Source organism: Sinocyclocheilus anshuiensis, unplaced genomic scaffold (assembly GCF_001515605.1).
Source record: "Sinocyclocheilus anshuiensis isolate Anshui unplaced genomic scaffold, SAMN03320099.WGS_v1.1 scaffold212, whole genome shotgun sequence".
Classification (NCBI taxonomy): Eukaryota; Metazoa; Chordata; class Actinopteri; order Cypriniformes; family Cyprinidae; genus Sinocyclocheilus; species Sinocyclocheilus anshuiensis.
In genome coordinates this window covers 327,556-338,745 of record NW_015558566.1, presented here as the reverse complement: position 1 = coordinate 338,745, position 11,190 = coordinate 327,556, and the positions used below count along the sequence as shown (strand labels likewise).

The following is an 11,190-nucleotide window of genomic DNA, read 5'->3' as shown; positions in this document are numbered from 1 at the left end:
TATTTCATAGATTTGAATGAAAGCACTAATATATATATATATATATATATATATATATATATATATATATATAGTAAAGCCTCATTTAAACCTGATTAATTTGACTTTGGTACACCTTAATGTACTCTCAAAGTGTCAGGTACAAGGTTTAATGTCAATAAAGTTGACAGCATCACGTCTCTACATACTAATATAAGAGTTCACAAACAGCTTATATGTACAATGACATAAAACACTCAACAGCCAATAGACAGTGTTGACAGTCCGTTCCTGACAGGGCCATAAGAAATGTCTGGAATTCCCCACATGTCCTATTGAAACACAGATGCACTCGCACCCAAAGTTCAAGGATTGTTATATAACTCTAAGGGCAATTCTGTTTTGCCAATACTATGGATCAGAGGTCGGTGTATGTATGTGTGTATTCAAGGTGTGTTTGCTGTGGGAACAATATTCTGAGTCAGAAAACAAATCTGACTTCAAAGTTAAAAGGTCTCCATCAAAATTAATACATTTTATATAAATCTTGCTTTAAGACCAGTGTCAGTGTTGTTATTGTTAACTAAAGATAAAAATAAAACTACTAAAAACTATTTTTGGGAACTGAAATAAAATAAAAAATACAATAAAATAAATAAAACATTAGATTAAAAAACGAGGAAATGTTGCCTCGGCAAATAAGTGAAATAAATAATTTTAAGTACTAAAGCTGCAGAAGTACTAAAATGACAAAAGTAAAAAAAAATTAAAGCTAAATAGAAATATAAAAAAATCTAAATATATAAATAATATAATAATATAAATAGTACAAAAATAACACCAGTAAGACCTAATAACAATGCATGCCATGGTGTCAGTGTGAAGAGTAAAATTAGTCTGTGAAAGTGCTGTGAAGAGTAAAATTAGTCCACATCATTTAATGAAGTCAAAATGTGCTTTAATAGCACAGCATCATGCTTTATGATATTTCTGTCTCACTCACGTGTGAGCACATCAATATATCTATGATGACAGATAAGTAACAGTATGTGCAATTAGGTGTGTACAGCATGAGGTATTTTATAATGGTGCATTTGTGTGTAAACAACAAATAAAATGCTATAAATGGGCTAATGGACGGCTATATTGTGTATCACGGGAGTGCCATGAATGCCTTCACATCTGACTCCTCAGGTGAGGCCAGACCTGTCAGTGCTGCGGTCTGACCGGTCAAAAGCTGTGTGAGGAGAGATTGATGACATGGGGATTGGAGAACTGGGCTGTGGTGTGGTGATGTCATTGCTGAAGGGATAGTGTGACATGGTAAAGAGTGACAGAGAAACAAAAAGAGAGAGAGAGCCAGTGTGAGGGATCTCAGGTTTACTATCCATTAGGCAGTAGAATACAATCTGCCTCAAAGCAGTGTTACGTACAGCATTCTGGGATCTGTAACTGAAAACACCATTAGGCCTTGTCACTCATGTACAGTACACCAGCGGGACATAGGCATGTATACACTCAGCATTTAGAGCAGGGATGGGACAAGATAGTCAACTAGTCATCTAACAAATAATGAGCCAATTAGTGATTAGTAAAGATGACTTGTTTTTCTTCTTTAGTGCTTATTTGAGCACATCATATGTTTCAAGGCATGAAACACAGGTCTATGTTGACCAGCAGTTTCATCCATTTGGAAGAAAAGTGCTGAGCAAATTACTACAAGGTGGAAAGGGGTTTGTACAATGCAATATTGCAGAAAGATAAAGATTACAGCTCTGCATTAAGCCAATTTAGAGCAATGCCGCTAATTACTGTCAGGCTTCAAATGAATGCTGTACAATTTTCAAAATTTGTCTATTATTATGCATAATTTGTTTTGTGAGAACTATGATAGTGTTGTGAAATAAAGGGTACAGTTATTTAGGTTTTATTCACTGAATATCACTTACCCTATACAATATATCATGTGCAGTGCTGTGATCAGTGAGAACCTGAAATCAATGGACACATCAATCTACTCAATCAGCTGCGCATTACCTCGCTCTTTTCAACCAACAGAGGCCTGATCTAATTGCACAGCACAAGATCCTGTGAATCTGTGGTAATCCTATCTTCAGTCACTGGTAGCCTCATTTAGCAACTGTATCTAGTACACTTGAACCAGTCACAGGGACTTCATCCCTGTTTAGTATGTCTCCTCTTTTAGTGCTGCATCTCACACAGAAGTAAAGAATGTTTATTGTGGTCTAGTAACAATTTATAGCCTACATCATATTCATAAAATCATAGTGACATTTATGTTTACTTTTCTGAAAAAAATGTTGCAAAGGTGAAAATGTCAAGTCTGTATTATGCCATGTAAAGCCATATAGAGTATATGGGTCCAGAACCGATCCACCATAGAATTATTTAGATATTTTTTCCTTGGACTTATATAAAGAATAGTGATATAAGAAACTGCACCTGGCACGTGTTTTTATGTGGCACATTATTGTTTTGGTGGCTTAAAGGGTTTTCATTTTTTTAAAGTAATATTTTTTTGAAAATTTTCATCTTTGTTAAATAGGACAGGATTGGATAGGAGAGCAGGAAACAAAACTGTAAAAGGACTATGAGCCAGGATTCAAACTCAGGTCATCTGAGGTACAAATTCACAACAGGTCAAATATGACTCAGACAAGAACACTGAGTGCTATAAAATACAATTTGAAATAACTTAGATAAACGTCTGACTGTAATGTGTCTTTGATTTTGATTTGAATCATGCAAGTCACTTGCATCAGCAAGAGTCAGACTATCATTCTTACAATGTCTTGCCATTCCTCATTATTTACCATCCACATCACAAGCATTTAATTCTAGAACATTCATTTTATATAAAAACATTTCTCTCAAACACACGAATGCACACCTGTGTATGCATGGCAGGGACAGAGAGGGAAACATCTAGCACTTGATACTGTTGAAATGTCCAACAAAGATTCTCTACCATCTGATCCGTGATCCTTTTCTCCTATTCCTTTCATCTCTTAGTGACCATTCTCTCTCTTATGAACCATCCCTTTCTTTTATTACAATCTCTCTATGTCACTGAGACAGAATAAATGAGTCTCTATGCTTGGTGAGACAATAGAGCGATAATCTACTGTATACAATCTGTGCCCTTAGTGATTTCTGACATGATTACAAAAGGAAAGTGGACCAAAGTAATGATTTATTAGCACCATTATGTGCATCTCTCACATAACATAGACATATTCACCCTGACCCTTCTCACACAGACACAAACACCAACCATACAACTGCACACTCATCTCTGTTTCCCAGGCCAGATGAGAGCTGTAGATTCTATTCATTGTAGAGCATACATATCCACGGACATAAGCATGGGAATAAAATCACAGAATAATGTACTGTAGAACAGTAGTGTAGCACCCCACACAAACACAAGAAACAAAGACAAAGAGTCCCATTGTGTTCACATCCAATCCTCAAATAAACCTCATAGAATCATATCTAAAGAAAAAGTAGAATTAAAGAAAAGTCCTTTACCATACTGTAAGTGTATCTGTTGGCTGACTACATGTACAGTGTTTCATTGTTTCATTATATTGTATATTCCTGTATATTCCTCGTATGTGTAAACATACCTGGCAATAAAGCTCATTCTGATTCTGATTCTGATATGCATGTTAGGTGACATCTCTGCATCATATCACCTGCCATTATGACTGCAATAATTAAGCTGTAATGAATGTTAGCTGTGCCAACATTCCATTATCTAACGACATTATTAATGTGCATTAGTCTGATTATTCCTTTACATTATGTGCAAGTATAGGTGTAGACGGGTGGATAAATGGGCATTTTTTAGCTCAGGGTGTGTGACAATATTGTCCTGCACATCCTCAGAAGGGTTTGTCGAGAGGTGTGTTGCAGTGACAAAAGACACAATGTGGATATTATCACCCAGGGTTGGAAATTAATGGGGGTTAAATGACACCAAAATTCAAGATATTAGTGCAAAAATCCTCCTGTATTTATTATTTTTATTTATAACATATGATGTTGTTCAGCAGTATGACATAAGCAAGAGTGTTGTTTTCCCTGAATATCAGCTTGCCTGCAAATGAGATACTGATTTTACACAAATGTTCAATAAATAAGAACTTAGTATGAAGTGAATTACATTTTAGGCACAGTATTGTCAATATTGCCTGTCCAAAAAAGATACAACAGAACCACTGCATGACTCAAGTGACAAACACTGGTGTTTTGTTAGTGAATAAATCTGCATTTTTAAATCTGTTGAGTAAATGATTCAATGACCCATTAAAAGCAGTCACTTGCTTTGTTGCTGAGTGAATCAGCGGTTTTAGTTTCCTTCTCAATTGTATAATTTACTTATTTACATACTTTTTCATTTTATATTTAAACAGATCACATTGTATTATTTATGCAAATGCAATCGCAGTGTAAATGCATAATCCTCACATGTTTCTTTGCTAACGCTATAGGACATCTGCGATTGTGTTGTGATGATGATGATGATGCAATGTTTTGCAATGTCATTTAAAAATGTCAGGATGTTCAACCAATAGAAATTGAATTTCAGGTATAATGGGTGGGTATAGTGGGTAGGGATGATGAGTAAAGACCAATCAGGGACTGTTGTACAGCAGGAGCACGCTTGGATTGGATAGAATGCTCAGATTGACAGCCATCGCATTTACCATTTGCTATAGAACAGAAGTGCACAACTGGAGGCTCAGCACTCATCCACCAGAATCTTTGCTTATTCTTTATATAAATGCATTGGGTGGACCAGCCAACAAGTTGGCCAGTGCCACCCTGGCCCATATGTAGCCTCAACACTTATTTGAATTGTATCTTGTGCAAAAGCTGCTGAATTCATTACTATATTTGTCTAAAATATATAGCACCCCACTCAGAGCTCACAGAACAAAGTGAGAGAGTATGGCTGGCTTTTCTGGACAGCACCGTGAGCAGATGAGTCAATCAGCAGTCTGTCGTCACTGTGTCATAATCAAAGCCACTGTGTTAGAGAAGAAACTGGCAGTGTCCAAAGCAGTCAGCTGCTTGTTCTCACTATTTTTCTTTCAGCAAATTAGTATGTTAGATGGAAAGGTCAACAAATGTGTTTCCAAAAGCAAAACAAAACCGGCCTATATTTATGTTCATGTTAATTCCAAAACAAACCATTCAGGTTTTTGTCTCTCACCACCATACTATAAAGGTTATATTCAAACAACAATGCTATATATATATATATATATATATGCATGCTTGTGTGTACGTGTGTGTATGTGTGTGTGATATATAAATATATAATAAGGCATATAAAGCAAGCTCTGCTGCACCATATGTCAAAGTGCTGGCAACAAGGTTATGGCTCCAACAACGCCAATTTTATACTTATAATCCATCCTGGCTTAGTGTACATGCTTGACCGTGTGTTTTTATTTATACCGAGCAGGCTAAAGCATGTGTGGTACACCACAGGTATTTATGTCAAATAAGGTAGAACAAGTGACTGAGTAGGTGCTAGGATGAGACAATGACAGCAATGTATTTTGGGATTTGGTTACTTGCACCACTGAGGCTTGACAATCTGAACAGTCTCCAGTTCGGTCAGTGACATTTCCGGCCACGTTTGTTCCTCTATCCTGCTTTTACGAATCAAACACAGATAAATATGCAAAGCAGCATGTGGACTACAACAGCCAGACAGGCCTTAAAGTGGAGAACTTCAATTATCTCATTAAAGTAAGTCGGCATTAAGCTGATCATCTTTTCTTGCCTATTGTTTCTTGCGAGGGGGTGTGGACATGTTTTTGATTAATGGTTACGAGAATTTTAAAAACATGAATTTTATGAAATAATGATGTGCATGGATAAAACTAAATTCAAAACAAATATAAAAATGTATAAATATTAAAATAATATCAGATAAAAATAAGAATGGTCAATTTTGATTTCATGGTCACTTTAAACAATTAAATATAGAGTTTCATAGTTTCTCTAAACAAACTCATTACTTCAATTCTTTGTCATACATTCACGTTTTCCTTATCACTAGGTGAGGGAGTGAATGCGTGTCCAAAGACTGCCCATAAGGAAGTGGTTGCCAAGGAGACAGCAGCAAGAAAATGATGGTCCTTCCTTGCAAAGCAAACCAATTTACCTCAGTGACGTAGAAGAAGTGCAACCACCGTCAGTGGTGTATGTGCATATGTGTCAAGGTTCACAAGATAATTAAATTTACACCGTTCATGCAGCCCTCTAAATACAGATGTGTGCACCTCGTGCAAGCGTTATCTAAAATCTGACAAGCTGAGAAATACAATATGCATGACATACTGTTATCAAGATTGCCATCCTTGGCACCACACTACCCTAGTGACAATGAAAGAGGGCAACCATATCCATGCAGCTATTGGCCAATGAGCACTCTCGTCCTAACTCCTTATTGGCCAGCTCCTTCAATCACATTACACCAATGAGACTTCTTGTATCCACGAGAATGAAGCTTGTAGAGCTATTTAAATCTAACCACTGAGCCAAAAGATGGCTCATATGTGCATTTTATTCTATGAGGAACAGAGAAACAGTAGGTTTGTACGTATAATGTTGGACTGACATCTCATGTGAGTCTTATTTGCAAAGTAGTTTTGACTGCTGTATAAGAGTAAAAAAAGAGTAAACGTGTTGTGAACAATGCTTCATGTATTGGATTTGCATTATGAATATTATTGGCAGTCTACATCAGCATCAATTAAAATCTTTGACGTTTCTAGTAAATAATTTAGTCAAAGGGTGGACAGTAAAACAATGTGGACAGTTTCTTAAAATGAGAACACAAGCTCTGTGGGAAGTTACTACGCTATCAGCTTACCTGTCGTCTCGTGCGTGATTACGTTTCGCCTCACAGCTGCATTTGGCGTCTCTGTGGGCTTTTTCACCGAACTTCAGGCAAATACTATGAGTTGTGGGGAGGAATATAAATGAAGGCGTTATTTTATTTAAACTAAATAAAAATAAATGTATTTTTTTTATCGAATACGTCAAGTTTTGAACTGTCTCACCTGTGCTTTTTCCCGTTGGAAATAATGTTGAAAGGTTAATGTTGAGGCCACACACCTATATAACAATCTTTATGTAATTATGGATTATGATTCCTAATTAACTTGTTTTAAAAACAAGTCTTTAAAAATAAAATGGAAGAAAAGATGCCAGAAAAAAGCAAAAAGGCAGGAAGGTTTCACACAACAAAAGCCTCCCTGTGTCACATGACCATGCGGTGGCGTGCGTGCGTCCCTCTTTCTGCTGTCACACAAGCTCTTTCTGGATTAAAGATGATCTCTTTAAAACGGTTAAATCAAGGCCTAAATCGTTTGGAAATCAAGGTAAATGGGAATATCGTTTTTCTGTGCTGTTCACATCGTCTACTAAGAGCAACTAGTTGTCTATCGTTAAAGAAGTAGACTGCAGGCAACTCTTGATACTATGTCGTGGGTTATTGTTATTTTTTTGTCGGTTACCTGAATACAAGACCACAGATCAAGTTGTTCATTGTAATAGTTTATTTATTTATTTTCTTTAAGTTTTTAGTTTCGTTGTGCTTTAAATGTTTAGCATTTTTTGTTTTGCTACACCAGAGCTACTGTAGCAGCGTTGTGCGTTTCCATGGTGACGGTGCGTGGACGCGAGTGCTTAGTTGTCACACTCTGGGGTGCGTTTCCCCAAAGCAACTGGTTGCAAGTTCCGTCGTTACCAAAAGAGTTCCGTGGAACATGCAACCGTAGTTGGCTATCGATGCTTTTGGGAAACGCAACCCTGGATGATATGACATCGGTTGTGTGTGGGATGCATTTTAAAAAGTACTAAAATTGAAAACAAGTCTTACAGACAGGGCAGCAAACCACTTGCTGTAATAGGCTATGTAGACTGAAGTAATAAAGATGAGAATGTCAGAAACATATACAATTAAAAGTCTGCTACATATTTCTGGGACAGCTAAATCTTTATATTTACAACAAGCAGTTCATTTTGGTCAAACGATACATTTTTCTCCTTCTTTAACTATAGTTATGCATCTTTTCCACCCAATTTTGGTTATAGGATAATGGACAAGGTTTCAGGCCCTTGATACTGGTACACACCCCTATGGATCAAATATGTCTTTAATGGAGCTTCAGGACAAAAGTGAGCGTGTCTACACTAGCACTGGCCTCAGGAGACAGACAAGTGCTGAGATAGTGTCAGAAGCTCGTCGCTCTCTCAGAGCTCTTGCCACACAGCGGCCTTTCACACCTCAGGAGAAGCATCGGCAGCTCTTTGGAGAATCATCTTCTCGTGCACGTGATGGACGACCACCATCTGCATTCAGGTAAAACAACATTGAAGATGATAGATTTATGTATTCATCCCTTGCTCAGAATGTATCATGCGCATTATAATATTTAGAATGAATTTTGATTATAGAGTGCAACAGAACCCATCCACTTTTTCAGTGGCCTTGGTTCTGGAAGTACTAAATTTTTTCCCCTCATTTATTTATTTATTTTTTTCCCATAGGGATTTTTAAAAACTCTTAATTTAAGAGTTATAAGCCATGATTCAATCATCAATTAACAACTTTGTAGCTCACAGTAGGTCTGTTTTCAAATTATTGTTAAAAATCAGTTCCACTATTTAGAAAATGAATGGAATTTTTACTTCCAGAACGAGACTGTTGCACTCTTTAAAGTGCTTGAATTTTAACATTAGCTGTTTGATTATTCTTATAAAACTAGTATGCTGGTTTTAATTGCCTTGACAAATTTATTTTTTAGTCTACATGCCCAACATTTTGAAGCTCCTGACTCCAGGCCAGGTTCTGGAACTCGTCTCAGCCCACTGGAACATGTAAGGAGCCTTTCAAAACTTTATGTCTGACTATTCAAACGAAAACAGGAAACAGTAATTCAAGAGTTCTCTCAATCCCAGAAACCCAGGCTGTCTGTGTCCCTGGATGAGGATGGTGGTGTTGATGAAGCAACTCTCCCCAAACCCCCAGCTGAACGAGGGAATACAAGAATAGGATCAGGAGGTTCTCGAGCCAAACTGCTTAGAGCAGCATCCATAAACAGACTACCACCCGTGACACCAAACAGAAAGAGTGAGAAAATAAATAAAACAGTGTTTTATTAACCTGTTTGTTTTATTTTTTTCTCCTTTCAATGAAAAAAGGGTAACACTTTACAATAAGGTGTCATTTGTTAACATTAGTTAATGTATTAACTAACATGAACAAACAATGAACAATGCATTTATTACGCTATTTATTAATCTTTGTTAATGTTAGTTAATGAAAATACAGTTGTTCATTGTTTGTTCATGTTAGTTCACAGTGCATTAACTAATGTTAACAAACACAACTTGTGATTTTAGTAATGCATTAGTAAATGCTGAAATTAACATTAAGTAAGATTAATAAATGCTGTAGAAGTTTTGTTCATTCTTAGTTCATGTTTACTAATGTTGTTAACTAATGTTACTAATGAACCTTATTGTAAAGTGTTACCGAAAAAAGTAATAGTCCATGTTCACCTGTCAGGCAGATTGATAACCCTCTTCATTGTGTCCTCTGTCAATGCCTCTGAAGAGACAGTCAGCTAACTGATAAAGTATTTCACACTGAACCAAAATAAATAGACACTTTTTAAAAAATCTGATATAAATCAGTTTACATCCCCAGGATGTATCTCTGCTCTGTATGCCCTGAGTTTGTTTGTATTGAAAAAACAAAATGTGTGTTTGTCCTGTCAATAGCTTGCTAGATTGAATTTTATTCTAAGTAATAAAATCATTCAAAAAGTTCAATGACACTGAAGGACAGTGCTAGACTGTAAAACGTTTACATGAATGCAGCTTTTCCAGCTGAGCTTCTGTTTATTCAAACTTAAAACAAATAGTCTGCGTATGTGTATATATACACATGTTTGGGGTCAGCAAGTTTTTTTAAAGAATTTTACAAAAACAAAATTCTTTTTAAAACACATTTTTGTTTTCAAATATTCATTAAAGAATCCTGAAAAATGTATCATGGTTTCCACCAAAATGTAAAATATTAAGCAGAACAACAGTTTTCAGCATTTTATCATATTTATAGATAATGTTGATAATATTTAGAAATAATTTTTTCTTAAACATTTTGTGGACCAAATCAGCGTATAAGAATGAGAATGCTAAAAATACGGTTTTAATATATTAAATTAGAAAACAGTTATTTTAAATTGTAATATTTCACAATATTACTGTTCTGTTCTTACTGTATTTTTTATTAAATAAATGCATCCTTGGTGAGCATAAGAGATTTCTCTCAAAAACATAAAAAATATGTGTTGATTATATGTATTATTATATGCATTTTTGTTATTCTTTAGCTAAGCTGTGTTGTTGTGTGCCTATTCAGATATGTCTCTAGAGGCATGGATTGGAGCAGACCAACCAGGTGACAGAGAAAAGCTGCAATGTTCTGATGTTACAGAGCATACAACAAATTCTTCCTCTGAAACAGACCTGCACATACTTACTAAACACAGGTATGCTTTTGAGCACAAACGTCTCTTTTGCTGTCTTCTGTGTGCACTTGAAGGTTTATTGTTCTTTTAATGTACTCTTACATTTGTAATTTTATTGAAAACATGTTGACCTCTACTGTCAACGGATCATCAAACTCCCTCAGTAAACCGATTTATGCTCTGTGCCAAAGAAGAGCAATAAACCATTTTCATGTTTGTTGACTCTCAGGACACCCTGTTCAGAGACTGAACTTGTTTATTGTTAATCATTCTGAGGATCAGTAGATCCCAGTGGTGTCAATCCTTCCTAGAGTTGGGGTACTCAGACTCGTACTCGGACTCGAGTACAGTTTTTTAAAGGACTCGGACTTGTCACGGACATGGATGCATTTTTACTCGGACTTGACTCGGACTCGAGCCTTTCGGACTCGGAAAAAATGTCAGAGTCCAGGGACAGTTGACAGAAATGTCACTGACTCAATGCATTATCACGAAAGTGATATTCAGTATTTGCATGTGTTTTTAAATCTTGTCCAGTACTTGAAAGCCAACAGGTTTCTGTGCTCACACACCAAAAGCGCGCTCACAGAATGTGCCTCTCAGTCAGCGTGCGAATGCCGAGTTC

At 36.3% G+C, this 11,190-nt stretch overlaps 1 protein-coding gene across 5 annotated transcripts in view; it reads left to right on the top strand.

The window, feature by feature from the left end:
- The first annotated feature begins 6,555 nt into the window (after positions 1–6,555).
- LOC107679492 (armadillo repeat-containing protein 2-like) overlaps positions 6,556–11,190 on the top strand; it is a 22,047-nt gene continuing 17,412 nt past the window's right edge. The window contains exons 1-5 of one of the 5 annotated variants that reach the window (XM_016475047.1): positions 6,556–6,614; positions 8,089–8,389; positions 8,835–8,907; positions 8,989–9,160; positions 10,457–10,586. In XM_016475047.1, the coding sequence (XP_016330533.1) occupies positions 8,178–8,389; positions 8,835–8,907; positions 8,989–9,160; positions 10,457–10,586 (587 nt within the window). In that variant the 5' untranslated portion in view covers positions 6,556–6,614; positions 8,089–8,177. Of the gene's footprint in view, positions 6,648–8,088; positions 8,390–8,834; positions 8,908–8,988; positions 9,161–10,456; positions 10,587–11,190 lie in introns of all 5 variants that reach the window. The other 4 variants (XM_016475052.1, XM_016475048.1, XM_016475049.1 and 1 more) reach the window with 4 other exon arrangements.